This window comes from Thunnus maccoyii, chromosome 10, assembly GCF_910596095.1.
Source record: "Thunnus maccoyii chromosome 10, fThuMac1.1, whole genome shotgun sequence".
In the NCBI taxonomy this organism is placed as follows: domain Eukaryota; kingdom Metazoa; phylum Chordata; class Actinopteri; order Scombriformes; family Scombridae; genus Thunnus; species Thunnus maccoyii.
Genome location: NC_056542.1, coordinates 25,959,047 through 25,982,490, shown reverse-complemented (window position 1 = coordinate 25,982,490; position 23,444 = coordinate 25,959,047). Strand labels below are relative to the sequence as shown.

The 23,444-nt window shown below is 40.3% G+C and overlaps 1 protein-coding gene across 4 annotated transcripts in view; it reads right to left on the bottom strand.

Moving 5' to 3' along the window:
* The window catches only part of LOC121905142 (zinc finger protein 236-like), a 56,248-nt gene that overhangs the window by 11,234 nt on the left and 21,570 nt on the right, over window positions 1-23,444 (bottom strand). For 2 of the 4 annotated variants that reach the window (XM_042423152.1, XM_042423155.1), the window contains 18 exons: window positions 22,979-23,156; window positions 21,904-22,176; window positions 20,746-20,949; window positions 20,398-20,530; window positions 18,513-18,773; window positions 18,018-18,250; window positions 16,983-17,084; window positions 14,542-14,684; window positions 13,417-13,520; window positions 10,891-11,042; window positions 10,052-10,228; window positions 8,889-9,216; window positions 8,136-8,239; window positions 7,416-7,859; window positions 4,724-4,863; window positions 3,772-4,003; window positions 3,505-3,684; window positions 2,594-2,752 (listed from right to left, as the gene is read on the bottom strand). In XM_042423152.1, the coding sequence (XP_042279086.1) occupies window positions 2,594-2,752; window positions 3,505-3,684; window positions 3,772-4,003; window positions 4,724-4,863; window positions 7,416-7,859; window positions 8,136-8,239; window positions 8,889-9,216; window positions 10,052-10,228; window positions 10,891-11,042; window positions 13,417-13,520; window positions 14,542-14,684; window positions 16,983-17,084; window positions 18,018-18,250; window positions 18,513-18,773; window positions 20,398-20,530; window positions 20,746-20,949; window positions 21,904-22,176; window positions 22,979-23,156 (3,547 nt within the window). The remainder of the gene's footprint in view (window positions 1-2,593; window positions 2,753-3,504; window positions 3,685-3,771; window positions 4,004-4,723; window positions 4,864-7,415; window positions 7,860-8,135; window positions 8,240-8,888; window positions 9,217-10,051; window positions 10,229-10,890; window positions 11,043-13,416; window positions 13,521-14,541; window positions 14,685-16,982; window positions 17,085-18,017; window positions 18,251-18,512; window positions 18,774-20,397; window positions 20,531-20,745; window positions 20,950-21,903; window positions 22,177-22,978; window positions 23,157-23,444) is intronic. The other 2 variants (XM_042423153.1, XM_042423154.1) reach the window with 2 other exon arrangements.

The window sequence follows — 23,444 nt, the reverse complement described above, 5'->3', positions numbered from 1 at the left end:
CAATTCATGCCTCTATTTCTTCTTATTTCTCTGGTGCCGTGTCACTGAACACCTGAGACTCCAGACACAGTCTGGTTTAGCTGAATTTTATTTATTACTGAGCCAATCCAGAGTTCTCAGCTACAAAACAATAATAGAAAGTAAGTTTGAGTTTATAAATAAATACACACAAGAGCTTATTCATTCCCTCTCATGACATTTTGTTCCTGAGGTAAAACAGATGGTCCATTGTGCAGTCAATTTCAAGGTATGTTTCACCTTCTGTTTTGTTCTTTTTTTGCTCCCTGTGGTTATACCTGGCTGACTGTGCCTGATGCTACGGAAAGGTTTTGGTGACAGTTGGTAACGCTCACAGCGGAGGTGTGGAATTTGTGAGTATGGTCTCAGTAAACACACACAAGTTTAGTATGGGCGTACTTCCTGCTAGTTCCACTGCTATAATCCAGAGTCAACCAGAATAAGCTATCTTTATATTTCTGTGAGCTGTGTGGAGTGGGGCTAGGCTTATTCAACCTTTAAAGTCTATCTGGCTGCTTTCCATGTACGCTTTGATGACTTTAAAGTGGGGGCGCACACCTGAGCATGGCATTTCATGAAAAGGGCATTGATTGAGAGATTGTTTGAGCATCCATCAATACTTCAGTTTTATCTTGGTAGGGCCCTATGATTTCTGCATTGCGGAAAACATGGACAGAATTGTGGAATTTGATAATAAAAATTGAATCAACTGTGAAAACACAGAATATCAGGGAATTTGCCATAATGTAGATGCAATTTATAAAAATAGGGTTTTTAAAATTTGAATTTTTACAGCACCTAAGCTGAATAAACAGAAAAAAATGGCGCACAGTGAGATCACTCACAAAAATGTGAAGGATTGCTTCAGGCCACAGTGCTTACAAACTCTGTTTCACTTCTTCATGATAACGTCTTAGTTTACTATGTATTGAAGCACTTTCTTTGATTAAAAAATAGTGCAGTGTTGTGTTGCATCATTACAAATTCATTGATATTTATTAATTTCATTCAATGTGTGATTAAATTTTGAATACTTTCTTATTGAACTGTTGAAATGTTATTAATCCACCGCATGATTAGACACTCTTTCTGATGGCAAAATATGCTTCAATTGTAAAACACAGAATTCAGAAAAAATAAAACGGAATCTGGAAAAATTTTTAAATGGATTTCACAAAGCCCTATGCTGGGATGGTGAGGGAAGCTCCTTTTTAACCATTAAGCTCCAGTTACTCTCACATGTGTTGGCATTTGTAACATTACATATTTATGTATTGTGAAGATCTAACAGACGAGAGATACACATGTAGCCTTTTAGCCTCTTTATTTAACTTCCTGGTTTTTCCCTCCAGGACTCCATCTCCCTATATCTTCCCCACATCCATGCATCCATACGTTCCTACATATACACTATCACTACAGCATTCATGCTTGCACCGGTTAAGCATATGAGTGAACTACATACACTCATTCACCTCATCTTATGTCATGTATCCTTTGCTTTTGAAGTACCTACAGATTATTGCTGTTTTGCTGATCTCTGCTCTTCACTCTCTACCTGTCATAGCTGACAAACAGCAAAGGCTTTGTGTTCAGTCACATCTATAGAGAAAGAACTCAGTCCTTCTGCCAATGTGATCCACTGGCTGTTGTTTAAACCAACAAGAGGTGAAAGTCTGCCTACGCTGTGTCTCATTCTTTATATGTTGTGAGCAACTGTAACGGCTTGCTTCAATAAATACAAGGACCTCTCACTTAAAGTGTGTGCTCATTCCATCAGATGTGTGGCAATTTAATCAATTTTGCTCAAGTGGGTTACTGTGGGTGATATTTGTGCAAAAGCGAGCTTGTTATCTACTACTTTCTACTACTTGGTGACATTCTATTGCCTTTAAGAGGTGGCCTTGACCTTGGGCTGAGAGGAATGTGTTGAACAAAGTTGAGTGAAAGAGAAAGGTAAGTGATTTTCTGGGAGGCTTTTCAAAGTCATACTGTCTTTAAGAGATAGATTGTTCTAATTTAAAGGGGAAATTAGATAACTTTATCAATATAGCCCATGAGGAGTCACAGGACTGTGCAGGTACAAGCAGCCACATCTCACTCCCCAGTCATTAAATAAACAGTATATGGGAGTGAGATTATATACTGTTGTGGATTGATCCCATCTTGTTTGCTTATAGGAGAAATCCACTGATTATACAAATCAAAGCCTGTTTACACCTGGCTGCTAGGACAGAGATAAGAGATAAAAACGTGTATTATTTTCAACTTGGGGAATACTATGAAAACTTTCTAGTCATGACTTCTTTTCACCACAGAATGCAAGTAAAATTTCTGATCTTGCTTCGGCATGATGGCCAATCACATCAAAGATGAGATCCTCACAGAGGGAGCAGTGTTTGAATTTCTTCCAAAAAACAAGATTAGAAAATAAATGACGTTCCACTGTCTTACTCATGAGCACCTCTGTATGATAGCTGTTAGGAGGATTGAACATGTTTTGGAATATACTGTATGACATCTTCTACCCACTCCTAGATAGAAACACACATACAGTATGTATGCCGGTACTAACCTGCCATTCCAGTGTTGGCGGGGCTCTGAGGTAGGAGGTGGTCGTTGGTGATAGTCAGGGTTGCGCTGGTGGGCTGGCTGCTGAGTGGTGATGCCAGCCTGACGCTGCCATTCATCTCTGCACCATTAGGGTTGCTGTGCTGAGGGAGCAGATCTTGACCTGAAAAGTTATGAAGAAAAGCAAATTTCAGTCTATAATTCAAGAAAGATTTTCACCATCATTCACACTTTGGAAGTGATATTTTTTTTGTATTAAGGCAGGATAGGATGTGGAAATTTTGGTCCATTAAAGGAAGAGGTGTTAAAAATATGGCTGTATATACGAATAGTTAGCTATTGCCATGGCCTAAAGGATTTGAATCACAATACAATAAATATGTCAGAATTCTGAGTGAAAGAAAGTCCCCACAGTATCCAGAGGAAATGATTGTTGCAGCAGGAATGATCTGTCTTGACTTGAGGGGGCTCAGAGGAAGTGACACAGCCAGAACTCTCCTCTATACTGTGGATGTGGTGTATATCCCCCGCTTATACACCTTATGAGCAGCTGAGCATGATGTATGTGGGAGGTGAAAATTTGGTTTTTGAATAAGGTGTATTGCTCATAACCTCTAATACTGGGGCTTTAGGTCTTGATATGTGAAGTGGCTTCAAAATGAAAGAAAGGGCTGTGAGTTATTACTGGTTCTGCTTTTTTCCCCCCTGTCTGCCTGCAAGCGTATTCGCTTGAGTAAGGAAATCAATAAATGTGTTACTTAACTTTGAGGGAAATCTTACTTAATCTGTTTGTTTGTTATTGATAGTCTGCTTCAGTACTTTTGAAAAGAAAAGGTTAGTGTACATGTAAGTAGGTATTTGCATGGCTTTTTGTTTTTTTTTTGACGGAGATGCACTGTGTAAAGCTGTCCATACCTGATATGGTGAGGGTGATCTCCTGAGGGTTTCCTGCTCCGGTGCTGGAACCAGAAGCTGAGGCCTGGGCTAGGGCTTGTGTCAGGCTGGAATTGTTAATGGTCAGTGTGATCTCCTGACCTCCGCTGCCTCCAGCCACCAGTCCAGAGCTACCCATGACATGGCTTAAATCCTGAGAACCTGCAGGATCCATGGGAAAGCACAGATCGGTTATTCAGCTCATAACAGAGAGTAAGCAGTTTTCTCAAGGAAGGCCGTCACACATACCTGCAGTGTCCTGCTCGGAGAGGCCGGACATCGTGACCTGAGCAGGTGTGATGGTGGAGGGCTGCAGGGCCAGGCTGGTCAGGGGGTGGATGACGACATTGGCAGACACGGAGGGGTCAGCGGTGGACATGAGCTGGCTGCCAGAGTGGGGCACGAGGCCAGTGTCAACGCTCAGGGGTTGAGAGAGGAGACCGCCCTGTTGTAAGGTCTGCTGCAGGAGGGTATGGTCAATCTGGAAGACAATTTATTACTCTACATGAAAGAGGAAGGGTGATTCAAATTTTAGATAAACTAAAAAATTCATCACAGGCTTCCCAAAGGTCTGTTGAATCTCGCTGCGGTGCTCTTGTGGAATTGCAGGATCTCTCTTCCTTTTCCATTTGCTTTAATGCATACATGTTCATATCAAGAATGATTGTTGTAAATGCATCGGAGAAGAAGAAGTCATCTCTATAACTACAAGCTTAAATGTCCTTTGTTGTGAAGAACTGCTCTACCAACAATGAGGCTGATCATGCATCCATTTTGCACAAACGAATCTGTTAAGTGTAACAGCTTGGATGAAACGATACACACCTAAGGACTAATTATTAAGTCTTCTGCTTCAATTGTTCTTTGCTCAATTAAATGATGCAAATGAAGAATAAAACAAGACGTAATAAAACAATAATATGGCAAGACGTATTCACAGAATATTCATGTACTCAAACCTTTTGGACTTGTATAAAATGTATAAAAGGAATAGTTTATAAGTAGAAATCATTTCACAACATATGCTTTTTGTCACCAAGTGCATATATTTCCAAATGACAACTAAAAGCTATAAACTAGCGGTGGGCTCGGCTAAAATGTTTTGTCCAATATGTTTAGTATAATGACACAGTATGTATTATTATGTTATATAATGCTGATATAATATGCTATGAAGCATTGAGTAGGAGGTGTGTATAACCTGCAGCGTGATGTTGTTGATGTTGCTGGTGTCGATGCCAGAGATCTGGACGTTAGGGCAGACCAGGTTGGCGGGCGTCAGCTGGAGGTGGATGCCTTCCAATGTGGTCAGGCCATCGGACAGGGACACAGTCAGATCTCCTGCAGCCACAACACATGTAGAGACGTCTTAATATTTCACATTTTGATATTAATACTCAACACACACTAATGTTAATGTTAGACTAGAACTAACTATCCTGGCAGCAGAGGGACTTCCTGTGTTTAAATTCAAAAAATATATATTCTATTGTTCAGCTGGACCAACTATTCATGCCAACAAAAAGCTGATAGCTATAGCAGTTTACAGGCAGATAAATCATTATTCATGTAGGTCAAAGACAATATGTGGAGGCTTGACATACAGCACAGTATATACGCTGCTGGGCTGCTGAGACACCAAAGAGCCCTGATGGCTTCTGCTGGAGCAAGCGAGGGTACTGAATATTTCATGAGTAAGTACCACCAAAAGATTGAGAGACAACAAAGAAAATCCGACAATGTATTCAGTCTTTTCCCAGATGATAAAAAGAGAGGGTGTTTTGGGGAGAGGCTCGCTTGCAATGAACTGCGCACTTCACTCACATATGCAGAAACAGAGAGAGAGAGAGAATGAGTGTGTAAATTCTGTAGTGGTGAGCCTGAAGAAGAAGAAGAAGAAAGCAATAACCGGAGAACATTTTTTGGCCAACTCTCCACTCTCATGCTCCAGGAGCTTTGTGGAAAAGGTAATTTCCTGGCAGTCGTGCACCGTTCCCCACAAAAGTTCAGTGAACATGTTTAACGCTAACTAATGAACTTGGACTGCTTCTGAGACATGTTGCATTCAGAAATCACAGCTGCTCCATAACAGCCATTGAGCATTGATGTGGCACCATAAACTCAATCTAATAAACACTTTTTTCATTAATCTGTTTGTTTCAAATTAGAAACCTTGCAGGTATTTTCAATTTTGTGGAATTCAAAGAGCTATTGTTGAGCTCAAACTGGAGAAAAAGGAACAGATGCAACATTTCTATTGAATGTCACATAGCTAATCTTTTTTTTAAATGGTCAGGTGTGAAAAGAAGCCAGAAAATTGATTTCTAAAAATATCTTTCCGCATCAAGGCTTAGTATAATTCCCTTCGTTCAAAAACCAAGCTGTTTTATTGACATTTCAGGCGCACACACACACACACACACACACAGAAAAACCTTCATTGCTCAGCTGTTCAAGTGTGAAAGCCTGTTACAGAAGCCTAAAAGAGATATTCCTTCTGTTATACCTGGAGGTTTTATTTGCCTCCGAAAATGCATCCAGGCTACCAGGCTTGAGTACAAACGTTATAAGTCAATGTTTGGAGGCTCTTTGGCAAATTTTTGATATAGTTTAAATGCAAATAAGACTTGAAAACGATCAAATGGTATCTTGTGATTGGGGGGAAAGGGAGTACAAAAGAGGTGGTTTGCGGTGATAAAGCACCTTCCTCCTCCCTGCATCAGCCTCAGTCTCATCAGGCATCGCCATGTAATTCCTCCCGCTCTGAGCGACGATGATGATGTTGACAATTGATTACCAACAGACAAACTTACAGTGTGTTAATCATTAGCCTGATGTGGCTGTCAGAGTGAGTGCCAAAAAATGATAAAATGTGGTGTTGGTGGTTCATCCATAACAGAAGACGTAGACTATTTGGGATGATAAACTTTGAGTGCCTCAGTTTTACTGTCTTGGGTGATTTTATCCACCAAAAAATATCCCTGTTGACTACAGTACACTCTGTGAGTTGATAAAATAAAGTAAAACAAGGGCCAGGTATTAGACGCCGCCTTGTCTGACTAAACAGCTAAAATATGCTAGTTTTCATGACTTCTTCAAACTAAGGCTGTCAAAATTGGCCAAAAATGATGTTTGATTATTCCTTCTAAAATTAGAACTTCTATTTTTGCGCATTATGTCCATAAGAGGGCAAACCAATGCAACGAGAGACATAACTACTTGTATTGGTATATTTCTTTCAACATAAACATGTCTTTTAAATGATCTACATACCTACATGTTACAAAATAAACAAATAAAATAATGTCCTATACTGTAAAACCTCAGTTACAGACTGCAGACCTCTCTCTCTCTCTGCGCCGTGGTTGATGTTAGAGTGAGAACTGAGAACATGATGTATCTCAGAGTAAGACCAAATGAATGATTCGTAATTGATATGTTATTTGACAGCCTTATTTTTATACAGGTTAGGTAATATTCATACTGGTTACCAAAATCTTAAGTATTTCCAAGCAGAATTTTTCATACTGGTCGGAGTGCAAATCTCTCTACAGCTGAGTTGGGTTGTGAACTCTCTGCAATCATTACCACACGGCTGTTGAATTATTCGCTCATTCCAGCTTGACCTACATTTCATTTTCAATCAATGAAAGTGATGTTGTGTGACTCCCGTCCCTCATGCAGTGCGTTCAGTGTAGTGGCCCAGGCCAATGCAAGAACTCGTGAGGCAGACAGCCACAGCAGTGCTGCTTTTTTTTTCCATAATTGAATATTTCACAAAGTTTCACAACGTCTTTTTAGAATATTCATTGACAGCCCTACTTCAAACTACGTTTTTATGTGTGCATGTGCATTTCTGAATGAATATGTGTTGACCCATCCGTAATCCCTACCTGACATGGAGGCGGGCAGGATGGCCTGTCCCACCAGTCCTGGTTGCAACAGATTCTGGTCAAACTGTCCTGTCAGGACTTGGTTTGTTGGGAGGTAAATGTTGGAGTCAGAGTTGGGAGTTTGTAGCAGCCCCACAGAGTGAAGAGCTTCTGAAGCTGCTGTCTGCTGGCCTTGGCCTGTGGCCACAGCCTGCCCCGTCCCTGGGTCTTGACCCTGGTTGGCCTGACCAGCAGACGATGAGGGTCGCTTGGACTTGCGGCCATCGCTGTTAGACCGGAAATGGCACTGGATGTGGGTTTTGCGATGCCCAGAGGTTCGGAAGCGGAGGTCACAGAAGGGACATTTGAAAGGCTTGGAGCCGGTGTGGAGGCGCATGTGCACCTTTAAGCTGCCCTTTGTAGAGAAGGAGGTGTTGCACATGTGACAGCTGAACAGTTTCTGACCTGCAGAGACAAGGAACAAGTTGGAGGTGGAGTGTCATTCATCAGTCCAAAAAGCTACATCAGCTTGTTGTCAGAGAATCTAACTATGAGATTCCATCATATTCTCTCATTTTTTCAGATCCCGTATCAAATTCCCCGCCTTGTTTCAAATACATTACCAATTCCAAATACTGCAATATTCCAGTAATTACACATCCTTTACAAACTCTGTAAGAAAGTAAAGCGACATCAACCTCAACTTAATTAAGCAACAAATTCTAGTGGTAAAACACTGACCTGTGTGTGTCTTCACATGGCAGTCCAGGGTAGATTTCACTGTAAAACTCTTCCCACATTCATCACACTTGTAAGGTCTTTCTCCCGTGTGGATACGAATATGCCTTGACATTTAGGCAGATTGATAGACACAAAACAGAAAAAGAGCACACACACACACACGCACACACACAAAAAGATGGACAAAGACAGCAAGTGAGTTGAATTTTTTAGTATATGGGAACAGACAGCACAATACACAGCTTGCTCGATGTTTACCGCTTCTCACCCAGAAGCACTCTCTCTTTCATCTCATGCCTTAAGATCCAAGAAACTGCAAAGGCACTCTGACTCAGAATATGGAGCATCTGAGTAGTTTAGGAGAAGGAAACTTGAAGCTCACTTCCAAAAAAAAGTGGGTGGAGCCTTACAGGTCAGAGACAATGAGATTTAAAAATACATTTATCTCCACCTGTGAAATCATCTCTCCCCTAAATCTGAATGCTTTCACACTCTTTGAAAGCAAATCAGATAATATGACCTTTTGCATTATTTACTGACTTGTGTCATTTTTGCACTTTTCATTTTTAATCAGTAAGTCTGACACATAACCGCCTTTGTAAATTGCACGGGGAAAATCAACAACCCACTAATCCTAGATTAGCCTTCAGTAAGTGTGTTTTATTTGTTTTAAGTTTTACCTCTACCACATAGAAAACATACACTTAGGGTAAACCATCATGTGGAAGACTATAAAACAGGCATGGTATTTACCTGACGAGGTCGCTGGGCTTCTTGAAGCTCTTGGGGCAGTAATTGCAGCAGTTGGCAAACTTGGGTTCTGTTTCCAGCTCTACAGCTTTGTCTTTGATCTCGCTGATCCGATCCCTCTCGGCCGCTGACTGGGCGAGGATCCGCTCCGACACCGAGGCCTCCTCGCCGGGATCCTTTGCCAGCTCAGCCGCCTGCTCCTCGGTGAAAGTGATGATTTCCAAACCCAGACCCCTCCTCTTGGATGCTTTTTGGTCCCCTTCCTCATCCTCCTCCTCTTCGTCGACGTCTTGACTTTCCAGACCTATAACTGTGAGAACTGAGGTTGAGCCTGTGGGTTACACTATGCGTTATGATCCGAGCAAGAAAATCATATCCATGCACACAAAGTTACTTCTAACAGACATTTTCTAAACAACTTCAAGCCTTTTCTCCGTTCATTTAAAAAAATACAAAAACCTGTTACATGTTGATCAACTGTATCTTAAAGATTCCCTCATTACTCTCTGTGAAATCATTTTCATATTCCTAGAAACTCCATAGAACCAATTCCTTACTATGGAGATGCAATGGAATTTAAAAGGCCCTGTGTAAATAGGGTTTAATTCCAAGAAATGGGAATCCAAACCATTCCATGTTTCCCGATAAATATAATAACAGGAAAACAGAAAAAAACTTCAACTACTTCAAAAGACTGAACAATGAAGACGCAAAGTGTGTGCTTTGTGAACAAGTGATGTGCAAGAGGTTCAACGAGCGGTTTGCTGTGACATTTGGAATCTCAGCATGACAAAATTCCAAGTGAAAGCCCACAAAAGGTGTGCAAGAACACTGGATTCATACTTTATCCAAAACACTTCCCTGAGCAAAATACTGGCAGAGATGGCAGCATATGATGGATTTACATTCAACAGTATGGCGAAAAGAAAAAGCCATAATCTCCCTAAGAATCGATCCAAAATCTCACTCAAAGTGAGAGCTTTTACTAACGGAGAAAAAGTGTTGCTTGAAATATGACCAATGTGTTTTCCTAGGATTCCCGGGATAGGTTGCTTCTGTTCCCGGGATAGAAAATGTCTCATTTTTGGGAAAAATATTAATGCCTACTGTGTAATAAGGGAGTGTCATGTAATGAAAACATCCAAATGATGTCTAGGTGTCCTTACTTCGATCCCCCACAGCGTGCTCCTTCTTCAGGTGCTTTTTACACAGCAGGCTGGTCCTGAAGCTCTCGTCACACATGGAGCATTTGAAAGACTTGATGTGGATAAGCATGTGGCGGTTCAGGCTGCCGTTGGTGGTGAACGAGGCGTCGCAAACATTACAATTGAAGGGCTTCACTCCTGTCGGTGAGAAATGCAGGGTTTCAGACGCTTTCAAACTTTTTAGGAAGTTTTAATACAAGAACTTTACTTTAAGAACATTTACAAACCCAAATTATAAAACTGGAGAACTCTGCAGTCGTACTCTGCTCCCAGAGGAGCAAACTGAATGTTAATGTATTCCTGACTGTGTCTGTCTGTCATTTTTGAGAAAGTTTTTTCCAAGTTCTTACAAAAAAATACATTATGGATGTTGTTCTAATTCTGCACTAATTAAATCTTTAAAATGAAGATTTCTAATAACTTAATAGTAGTTTTTAAAACTTAAATTTGATCTTGACTTAAATTTTCTTTTTTCCACTGTTTCAAAGATCCAAAGTTGCAAGTTTTTCATCTAAAACTTTTTAATTTGTAATTATGTTTTGAATGAAATACACGGCCAGACTTTGGTAGATAATGCAATAAAAGCTTCTTTTTTTAAAATCACAATGCACAGGTTGAAATAATTAATTTAGTCCTTTAAATATTCCAATTATTATTAATATCCAAATATCAATAAATTAGAATATGATATATTTAATAGTGTTCATGAGCTTAAAAGGTTTAGAGTGTGTAATATGTAATACATTTTGGAAGAGAGATTTCTCAACCCTTGCAGACACTCTGGTATAAAGCAATCTCACCTGTATGTGTGTTGAGGTGGGACTTCAGTACTCCTGCTGATACAAAGGCTCGTCCACAGAGGTGACATCTGAATGGTTTCTCCCCAGTGTGGGAGCGCACGTGCTGTTTCAGATGACTTGACTTTTTGAAGCATTTATTACACCAATTGCACCTGAAGAGAGGGAAAAAAATATTTGTACTACTCAGATTATACCAAATGTGAGGATGAACTAGCAGACCAGAATAGAGAATATGGGGAATACACTAAAACACAGCTTGCATACATGTGCATTCATCAAATGTCAGAATATGTGTTTTCTCACAGGTATACAATCAGACCAAACTGCTTTTCAATGGATTGGAGTATGTGGCAGCTCAAAAACCAAGAGGCATGTTTTTTTTTCTAAATTAATGATCCAAACATTGCTGATGACCTGGCTGCCTGTTTGTGATTAAAGAATGACAAAATAAACGAGTGGGATTCATCATTAACAACACAAACACGCAAGTGATGTGACTTCATGTCACTCCCTGCGCACCCTTCAGGAAAAAATGATCAGCCTTCTGCTGACAGCAAAGTGTCGCACTGTTCCCACAGCAGCTGGCAGGTGAAATAAAGGTTTTGTTTGTTTATTTCTTGTATGGGCGACTGTTAATTATGCTGTGTGATCAAACGTTTTCAATACATCATGAGTCACATCCTTGTCAAAGCAAGTTGGTGAAGATAACTGCAACTACTGAACAACTAGCTTATAATAATACCTAATAATAAGAATAAGAATAAGAAGAAGAATAAGAAGAAGAAGAAGAAGAAGTTAGCTAGTTACTCTGTATTTCCAGCCTTTAAACAGAGATGGACAGGCTATGAGCTGCTCCAGCTGAATTTGGAAACTGTTACCATGACACCATCATCTGCACCTCGCAACCTGAATCTGATCAAAGTAAAGCAAACTTTTCTGTGCTTGTGTGTGTGTCTCTTTTCTGTTCACGGTGAACTTTTATTGAAAAGGTTTCTGCAGGGCACAAGCAGCTCCGTGTTTACCATCCATCCTGACTAGACTTGCATAAATATAAAGCTGATGTCAGGAATCAAAACACTGCATGTGTGAAAATGATGAATAGTTTTTGCTATTCCTAACCAGGCTTCTTCTTGTCAAGGAGGAAATATCCAACTAGTGGATGATGCAGAGGACGTAAGGTTATATATTTCATTGAAGTAAAACCCCTGGAGTGAATTAAAATAAATGAATAAAACATGTTTGTGACTCACCTCCTCTCTTTCTACCTACCACAGGTGTGCAATGTGCTGAAAAGTGTTTGTAGGTCTGATATATAGATGGAGAAGTGATTACGATGTATTGAGGTGATGCCTGAGATACCTGGCCAAACATGAATGCATCTCTGGGGTGCGCCTCTAAACGATACAGCTTTATCTGGAGTAAAGTGCGAAATGAAAGATTCTGATAACAACGTTCAGTGAAGTTAATAAAGGAAGTCATTCTGAGCGCTGTAAACAATGCTTTCTATTTCCCTGGGCTCAGTGTTTGTGACCGTGCCTATCATTTATCTTCTTTAAGCCCTGAAAAAGATGTGATTTGTTTGGGTATTACAGAGCGCACAAACACAATGCACACATTGCAATGTGGGGAAAACTGAAAGCTAGACACCCTAAAGCTGGTGACAATATGAAAACAACTGTCGTCTTCACCCAAGTTAACCCTCATTAGCGCTCTGAGATAGAATTTGACTAGGCAGTGGCGATAATAAGGGAAAGAGGGGTTTTTGGTTGGAAAAAAAAAAAAAACAACAACAACAAGAGAAAAGACCAAGAAGAGGAAACCGTCTCTGTAGCACCAAGGCTCATCAGTCCTGAGTGCTACAGTGCAATCAGCCCCAAATGGTGAGATGAATAGACAGAAGCCACTCCAGAGGTTGCCAAACCTGCCTTGAAAGTACTCAGAGAGCATATAGAAAAAGACTTTCTGGTTTGATGAGGCAGAAATTGAACTCGGAGTGCTCTGGTGAGAACCAGGTACTGTTCATCTCGTGGTCGATACCGTGTCTACAGTGAAGTGTGACCATGGCAGCATCAAGCTACAGTGAGGCTTGATGAGTTGTGAGCATTGAGGGGATGATGGACAGAGAGAAAACAACATCAGGATGGGCAAAGATTCGCTTTTCGGTACATCTTGAATCACTCAGGCAAGACAACAGGAGTGGGTTTGGGGGAGTTACTGAATTTCCTAGAATTGCCCACTCAAAGGATTGGACTTGATAACTATTGAAAACTGAGGGAGAGACCTTAAGATCACAGCTCACTAACCATTGTGACAGTTTGAAAGAATCAGCAAAGAAGAAAGGCAGAAATAGTCTTTGAGAAATATAAAGATGGTAGAGGAAGACCCCGAAGACTTGAAGCTGTAATTACCACCACTGGCTCTTTTCCCAAAGGGTTGAAATTGAGAAGGTGACGAGGTGCGAGCACTATCTGGAACCACTCGTACAGGCATGGACACAAACACAGAAATAATAATTCAGAAGTAAACCTGTAAGCTCTCTTGCTATTGTCTTCACTGTCGTCCTGGTAGTCCTGTGTCTCAGTCGTCAGCTGCAGTTCTGCCTGACTGCTCTGCTGAAGAAGCCCGTTCGTCTACATTAACAAGGACACAGCAACAAAATACACTCACCTTACAGAAAAAACATTTACAAGGACATTACTGGTTTTGAGTGTCACATGATTAATCGATTCAGATATGTTTTTAAAGGAATAGTTTGAGATTTCATGTCATTTCATGAGACTCAATTAGTAAGGGGTGCTGGTAAGCGAATGTTTGACCTTTGGACAGAGACAGGCTAGCCGTTTGCTTCCAGTCTTTGTACTAAACCAGACTAATCACCTTAGCACACAGACATGAGTGCATTATGGATCTTTCTAACTAGATCATTCTAAAAAGAAGTGCTACAACAGTAACATGCTGCTTACATGTCAGAAATCAAATGTGTTTATCATAGTTCTGAACGGCTTCAGTCAAAGGCGGAGTGAAAAGCCGACCATCATGGAGAGGGGAGGGGAATGGGGAGACACGGTATCGTTTCACTACGGAGATAACGGAGCATATTTTAATAATAGTGTTGCACTCAGTCAGTGTTATGGATCTCTCGTTTGTCATTCTGACAGCAGCAACACTACAGGGTAACCAGGCTACCTTGGCTATGCCGGCTAGCAAACACCTATTAGCATGCTACAGCTAAGCGGTGCACTGCCAAAACGTTCTGGGTGGGACATGTGCTCTAGATTTATTGTTCTGCGCGAGTAAGTGAATTATTAAACTATAATTGTTTAGGTCATGGAGTATATTTTTCGTATGCCTGCATGAACCGAACCATAACGTCTGTACCTTGACGGTTCGGGACAAATACACGTACCGTTACACCCCTACCATTAATATGCAAATGTTTGCAGCTACGTGCTCCAAAGTTAACTGAATTATCTTCTCTATAAGGGGAGGCTGTGTTGCAAGTTCAAGACAAAAGGAATAATGAATAACAATGAACTGTAATCAATCTCAGATATGTTTACTAAAAATAATTCTGACACTTTTTTTAATCAAGTCGGAGAACTGAAGAACAGGTGAATGGAGGTAAAGGGACACCAGGGGCCCAAGACTCACCACCTCAGCGCTGGGAACGTGGAGCAGATTCGGGGGATGGTAGCTGGAGGACAGGGCCTGAGACTCAAGCGTGCTTGAGTCCTGCAGCTGCTGGACAGTGGAGAACTGGGTCTGATTGTAGCTTGATTCAGTAATAGTGAAGCCTGGGTGGAGCCAACAGAGGAAAAATCAGTCTCACATATCGAGCTTATCTCGTTGTATTGTTCAGATTTTAAGATCCTGGCGTTGGCTGATGGCAGTAATGGCTCTACATGGAATTAGAGAAGTAAAATTGTAACTACACTTTCAACTGAATTAACACTCAATAGTTTTTGGCTCCTAAACATTCCATTAACACATACATGAATGCTACGTAATATAAAGCAATTTTGCAAGAAATTGAAGAACTTTGGATGAAATGCCTAACCAAAACGTACATTTAAAGGAGATATCCTGATGCTGCAGCATTTAACAATAAAAGCAGATATACAACTCAGCACAAATGCAGTTGACAATTCAATAATCATGATGAGCACAAATCTTCCTCTCAGCAGAACTAATAATTGGGAACTATGAAATCTAGTTGCACATTCATGTTTATCCAGTTCAGCAGAACAAGAGGCAGAAACTTGGTTGGGTCAGCAGGAGGGAATGGCTTTTATTGATTTGAAATTACTGAACTTTGAGCACAACACCATAATTCACTGAAACTCTTGACTGCTGACGCTAATTACTGACCAGCGCAGGGATTACAGCCTAAACAGCCCTGAGTCTGTTATTCTAAGAAATCAGTGCAGTAAAAAAAATCCTCCTTGCACCATAGTAGGAATTTAATGCAGCCACAACGGCTGTTAGAGTACAGATGATGAATGGGCTGAAAGAAAAAAAATTATCTCCACAATGACAAGAGAGCAGATGACTGATGCAAAAGTGTCATTCTAACCCAACACTGCGTTCATATACAGCCAGCACTTATTGATGTATGATGAATGCTAAAAGTAGTTTGTAAAAGCTGCAACGTTGTAGTTATTGGAACAAGTGTCAGGAATGCTTGTGATTTATCTGCTCCTTCCCCAGTGCATAAAAAGTGATTACTGTTTGCTTGTTGTGTATTCTAAAGGCACGCACAATCTGACATGTCGCACATCTGCTAAAGCAAAATGAATGGGTGTGATACGGAGAGTATGCTTCATCAAGGGCTGAGAATATAAGTACTGTCATTTGAAATTCTTTGTTTCAATATTCAGTTGAAATTTCACTTAAAGGCTGTTTCTATATAGTTGAATCTTAAAAATCCATATTCAACTTTTAAAAGCACTGATTTCAAATTTGCTACATCTGAGTATTTGGGAACTAAAGAAACTACCGCATAACCCTCAAAGAAAAGAAAAAAGCCAAAGCTTCATTTTGTGATTTTTAACATTTATAATATTTAGCTGTTTGGCAGTCAGGGTGTTCAGTATTCTTTTCAGGATTTCCCCCAGGAAGTCCAAGAGATCAGTGTCTCGAGCGCTATCACTAACAATCTGAATAATAATGTTTTTATCATGACAGTGATATACTGGGGGTTCAAATATGATTAGATGCTTAAGAGCCCTCTTGCCCAGGCATATGAGTTTTCTGCCCTTGAACAATAGATGACACTCTGACAAGGCCGTATGGCTTTGTTCCTAAATTGATGAAATTCCAGGTCTGTTTGGTCAGATAAAACGGTTACAGTTCCTCCTGAGAGGATAGAAAAGGTAGCTCTGCCTGACAGATGTTTGCTATCAGTTTGCTGTGCAGCCTTTAGCTGCCCAAAGTCCACTATCCTGATTGCACAGAGTGCAGGCTGGAAACAACAGTCAGTTGGCATGATGGAGATATGTTGAATGAGACAGGAATAAAGTAGCGACCATATGTTTGAGAGCATCACACTGGATTAAGAGTTACATGCAATGGAGCAGGATGGGAAGGGAAGAAAGTGAACAAAGAATGACGAGACATTTTCACAGATGTTACATGTAATATGACTAAATGAACTGTTCTAGTTGTTGTGGGAACTGTAGGGAGTTTGGCTTTTTCACACAACCAACAACAGCTGTCTCCATTGACATATTAGTGCAGCTGAAATAAAATGTATTCCATCATTAATATTTTTGTTTATTTATTTTTACTGATAATCTAAGGTGAGAGATTTCATTACTGATTTGGATGCTCGAGGCAAACATTTTCACACTGCATGATAAATGAACTCTTATAGCAGAAAACCCTGCAGGCTAATTACTACAACTGTAAATTACTTCCTTCAACTTATTATCTATTCAATATTCAATCTGCACAGTAAGAAATCTCATCGTACACAGATGTTCTACTTCGTTGTCATACACAAACACACACACACACACACACAGTGTGTTTCATTGCTTTATGGACATTACAACCTGAAAACAAAAAAAGTTTGTGAATGTTTGCACATGTACCTTGTGTTAGAGCTTGCTGGTCAAAAGCAGGCTGGGGGAGTGCTGGTGTCTCAAACTGGCTGATATTCTGAGGCAAAGCATGTTGGGTAGTCACATACGAGTCTGTCAACACAGAGAAAGAGATGCGAAGCAAGCTGACAAGTTAGTCTGGTTTAAGTACTCACAAAAACAAAGATTGGTAGATTGAAAATAATAATATTTTAGTTTTGCAACACAGAATACAATAACAGCTGACAACCCCTCAAAAAAACTTTGGATCAGCTCTGCATGGGTTAGATTGGGTCTAGTTGATCACCTCAGGTGTTGTGGGAATGATGTGAAAATATGACTCTCACAGGACTTGTCTCTTGTCCTTTGTATGCAGGGCACATGTACTCTATGCACTATTCAAATGTCATCAAATATAGATAACTATGGTCAAGAGTTTTGAACGTGACCAGAAGGTTAAAACTGAGGTAGTTTAGTGCTTTGGGAAAGCAACAATCCTGTTGTCAGAAGAAAATGTTGCCCTAACAAGCAAAGTATTATAACTTGATGTGTTTGGTTCTCAAGTATAGAGATGCTTCCTGTTTTCAGAGAACATGGGCCTTATTACACATTGATTACAGGTTTAGCTGTAACCCATGTCAAATTTCTGAATTTCCAGCAATATGTGGGTGATTGCTTGATTGGTATTTGAATGTTTTTGGGTTCTGAACAAACAAACATACTGCAGAGAAGCTGATCACACTACAGGAGTAATTTGGCAGGTTTCTCTTGGAATTTTGACAACTTTTCAGAAAGCAGGAAATTTCTATTGCTACATCCTGTACATCCTGTGTCATAACAGAACAGTTTGCACGTTTTCCAAAATTTGCAAGATGACAATTCCAAACCTTGATAATGAGAAGAACTCTGTCATTCATAACAAGGTCAAATTTTGAGCCAAAATGAAATGACACATATCACAATGTTACAGTTTTCAGACGTTCTACTACATTTTGTTCCATGGTTTGTACGTACGTAGCTGGTAACACTCACACAAGCTGTTCTTACCTTCTCCTTGTACTAGGGGTTGGTCGGTCAGAGGTGCCTCCAGCGTCACTTGTTGACCTCCGTTTACCACTTCTGTCTGGCCTAGTCCCAGCATGCTTTGCTGCTCTGCTGATGTAACAGGTGGTTGCTGGAGGGAATCGCCCTCTATTTCCACCTGCATTTCATGGGCCACAGTGCCCGCTCCTAAGGGGTCTTCTGTTGGCTGGGGCTGCAGCTGCTGGGCCAGTTCATACCTGATTTCGAGGGACAGGATAAGAAAGGCAGGATATTTAATATCCCTATTTATGTATTTGTGCAAGAAACTACCTCTGAACTCTCAATTTTTTGCATCCATCTGACTAAATTAACAAGCAAAATCAATAATGTATGCTGCGTTGTGTAGTTACTTGGAATATCCAGTCTGTGTATGACTGCCTCGTCATGGCTACTTTCCCTAAGCGCATGGCAAAAAAGTGTCACTCGACCAAAAAACAAGTGCAGCGACAAAGCCCGAACCTGTGTGTCTTCATGTGCTTCCTGCAGTTGGGTGATGACTTGAAGGTCTTCTGGCAGTAGGGGCACATGTACGGTCGTAGGTCGCTGTGGGTAGTCATGTGGCGTCGCAAGCTGCCGCTGGTGGTGAATGTTGTGTCGCACACCAGGCACTTGTACGCCTTTAGGCCCGAGTGGGTCCTGATGTGAGCTTTGAGAACCCCCGACGAGGCAAAACCCCGACTGCACTGCACGCACTTGTAGGGTCTTTCTCCTGTATGAGACCTGGGATGATAAAAAGGATGGAAAAGTAGGACACAGTAAACTCTAGGAGTAGCAAGTTATTAGGAAATAAAGGTTTAACAAAATGTAAGTTTTTGAGGGCTGCTGACCTAAACCTAAAATATTGATGGGTTCACAAAATGAAAAGAAAAAAATACTGTTGTTACATGTTTATACAAGAACAATGAGAAAAAATACTTGCTTTGGTGTGAGCTGTCATGACAATATTTTACTTGGCCGACTTGAATGGAATTCCCTGAAGGTTTTTTTTTTAAAACTGTTTCTGCAGCAGGTTCATCAGTGAGTCAAAGCAGCTGTCATTAGTGGCAGATATGGATCCTCTGAGATACCAGCTATTAATCTAAATCTGCTGATAAAGAAAAAGTAGCGGAGCGGCACTGACTATTTAAAAGCACCACGGGGATGACAGTGCCATAAATTAGATTAACCTCTCGATATTGAAATAAAGAAAAATGCTGGGAGTCTGTCATAATGCGGAGGCTGGAAAGTTCAACAGAGATACATACTTTAAATCAGAGCAGCTGAGTGATTAGGCCACTTATCATTCTTAGTGCCTCTATTGGAATGTCCTATTTTATGCATGGCTGACAGGGCCATTTTAAAGTTACTTTAACAAAGTCCTTGCAGCCAATGATATAAAGTTACACTTGCCTTTAAATACAGATTTGCCATAGTGGTGATGAGAGTTTGTTAACAGGTTGGTTTGCAGAGTCTTGTTTTTTGGGAAATTTGGAGGCGTGTTCTCTGGCAAATGCTGACAAAATCCACGCCAGATGCTTCTCCTTTATCCACCTGCTAACTGCACTTCTCTTTCCCTCCCCGCTCTTCTGTCTCACATCGATTTCATCTCACCTCCCTTAGTACTTTCTAAACATCCTCGCCAAATTCATCACCTCTGTCATCATGTCATCACTTTCTTTCACCCTGCTCTGCTCTCTCCCTTCTCACCTCTCTGCTGACAGTCTGTTCATGAGCTGAAGTCTGAAGCGAAAGTAAACTTACCCAGCTGAACACTATTCTCAGCGCCTGTCTGACATGATTATGTAGGCTAAGTTCATTAGAAGCGTTTAGAGCAGATTCCTAAGATTTGCTTCTCAGCTCTCTTGAACGCCTCATTAATCTCCCAGTGGTGTAGATACCAACAGAAACAGACGCACTAATGGTAAACTTTCTTTCTCTTAGGAGAAAAGTCATGTAGGACACTTGGCCTGACAGTGGAGGAAAGGCATCACCATAATTAGCAGCATCCTCTGGAACATCTGGATAACCACTTCAAATTTCAATTTAGCCAGAATGGAAGTGTTATTTGTATAAGTGTTAATTGTGGCTTGATGGTGAAGCTAATTCCAAGGGATTTAAATTATAAGTATATGTTCAAAATATGTTTTCAGTGTGGTTTGATAAGTTGCCCATTCAGTCACAAACAAAATTTGCAGCAGAATGAATCATCTGACTATTTTTTGTTATATTTTGGCGTCATAGTGTCATAGTGAATCTGATAAATATCAAGAAAAATGACCATCTAACAGCAGATTTATTCAAAAAATGCTAGCTTTAATGCTTTTACATGATGTACTGGACATGCAGGGTTATAAAGAAGCCTTACCTGACATGCTGTTTTAGATGACTTGATTTCTTGTAGGCCTTATTACAGAACTGGCACTTGTACGGCCGGTCACTGCCCACCACTTCCAGGTACTGTTGGAAAGCCAGGCGAGGGTTCTGGGATGGGATGAGGCCTGTTAAGCAACATGTGAACAACCAACATGTAGACTTACACGTGAGAAGACAGAAGTCATTTTGTGCACACTGCACACATGGAGAACCATCAACAAGAAAGCGACTGAACGATACATTCCACTAACTTTCAAGGACAACAGAGATAAAAGTGTGTATGTTTACAATCGTGAACACAGATGCGACATCACCACGTGCCCGTGACACATGCCCTTACCGAAGTCAGTGATGAGGATTGGTTCCTGCAGGGGGATGTCAGGCAGAGGTAGGTTACTCTTTGACACTTTGGCTTTGTTGGTTTTTCGGGGAAACTTATGCTTCTTCTGCTGCAAGCTTTTGAAGTGAGAGGCGATGTGTGTTTTCCTGTGGCCCGACGTACGAAAGATCTTATCGCAGTGAGGGCAGGGGAAAGGCCGGACACCTAGGAACAGTAAAAAAATAAAAAAAAATAAAAAAAATCTTTTGGAGAATCGGTACTTAAGAGAATTAGACTGATTGAACATATAAGCTTTGATACAAACATAAAAAGATTCCAAAAATACGCTACATATTACACAAAGCATATCAGAATTTAAGAGTTATTATCTCTAAACCATTCTAAACAAATAATATGAAACTCACACATAAACCAAAAAGTAAGCTTATAATTTTATTTAATTTGTGGCTACAAAAGGTTACAAAGCCTTTACAAAGCCCTAGCAGGGAACAATATATATATTTTTTATAAAAACCAATGTACAGCAGTTAAAGTGACAAAGATATGAAACTTTCTGAGCACAAAGCCTCAGTGAAAAACACAGCCAAGAACAGATTTATTAAAAGCCTTAGCTTAAAGCCTAGCGACCACAACACATAGCCTAAGCTATGCACTGTGCCTAAGCACAGCGCCATGACATAGCAGCAATTAGAGCGACAAAGACTAATGCACAAATGCACATAATAATTCCAACTGTTACAGTTTTTTTTTTTTATTTACACTAATGCTGACATTTCATGTCCGGGGGAAGATTCTTTAGGGTAATCTCTGTAAGAAGCAAATACAGAATAAATGCAAACAGAGGAATGCAAATGAGGCTTCTAGCAATAGCGGCACTTTATTTACACAGGTCTGGCTCTTGTATTTTGCTGTATAATTTATCATAATATATGGCTAAATGCCAAATGATAGAGGCAGCAACATTATGCTGAAAGCTCATACGCTGTGCGTCTCCCTTAACTTGTGCATACTAAATATGTCGGCAGAAAGCGTACTATTAAACAGATGTATGATGTGACGTGAAGAATAAGCCAGCAAAGTGAAAAAAAAAAGTGCTCAAATGTTCATTTTACTTTGGCGTTAAACGTAACCCTTTCATAAAGCGAACCTGCTTCTCACCTGTATGTAGCCGCATGTGTACCTTCATGCTGCCAGAGGTGGAGAAGCACTTCAGACAGCACTGACACTCAAAGGCCTTGATACCCGTGTGAGTTTTCATATGTGCTGTTAGGGTACTCTTGACGGCAAAAGCTCTGAAGCACTGTTTGCACTTGAAAGGCTTCTCGTGGGTGTGGATGCGGATGTGGCGGACAAGATCACTAGGTTTCTTGAACTCCTTGGAGCAGTATGGGCAGCCATGCCAGCGAACGCCATTTTCCTCCCTAATAGAGCCTGGAGAAGAAAGAGAAGTGAGGTGGCTGTCTAAGTATTTCTGTCAGTCCCTTGATTGGTGCTGAAACAGAAAGCTGTTTTCATTATGAATTATCTATCATCTTTGTAAATAATTAATTATTCAGTTTATGAGATAGATACTGTAGATGAGTCAAGCTTATCTTTCTAGTGTTTTTAAGCTGCAAATGTTTGGTATGTTTACTTTTAAAAAAAATTTATGTCATTTGCAACAACGAAGACACGGGTATGACATACAGATAGGAAGGTAGGGGTGGATACAGGTTAACAATGTAGAATATTGAAATAGAGAGATTAACTGTAGATGTGCATGAAGATGTGTGGTGAATGATTGTTGTAGAGAAGTAGCTCTGTGGGGTAAGTTTGGGCATAAAAGTATTTGAATCATTGATTTTTGTGGCAGCAGTAATACTAGAAGTAAACAAAAGGACGGTCGGTAGAAAATAGAAAAATGAGTGGATGAATGAGTCAATAAATAAAAAATAAAAGAGGAGAGATATTTCAATAAATCATTATGCAACAATAATAATAAAAATGGTAGTAATAATGATGGCAATGATGTTTACTTAATAAAATCATAAATCATAATTGGCAGATTTTCTGCTGCTCCACTAATGGATTTACAGACTGATCTTACCTGCGGCGTTGTTTGTATTTGAGGATTTCCCAAAGAGAGAAGTCAAGTTTATCAATAATATAACTGAAAAGGCACCACCAAAACCCACTGAAAAAAAAAAAAAACTCAAAGAAATCAAACTCACATAATATACTCCCCTCCCCCTACCTGGCATTTGTATAGGTTTCTTGAAAATGCTCCTTTTCCTCTCCCTGACTGGTTTGTCTGGACCCTGTACTTTCTTGCTTTCTACAGTAGCGCCCTCGGAGGTCTGGTTCTGTGATTCTCTGGATGTGGCATCACTCTGCGGCTGGACCACACTGAGCCCGCTGTTCTCCAGAGCTTGCTGTAGAAACGAGAGGGAAATCTGCTCGAACACCAAAGCTTACAAATATTTCAGAAAAATAATTCAAAACACAAACCACAGTCTTGGAAATCCAAGTCAAATATTGCAACAGAATAGTTTCTCAATTCTTAAAAAAAATATACGAAACCTAACCATGTAAAGAATTATTACCATGTTAGATTTAACAATTTGAAGTATGACTTGTAATAATGTGACAAAAATAACAAAAAGATTGGCCGTAAAACAAGTATGGTCCTAAACCAAATCTCTGAGTGAATCATATCCTGT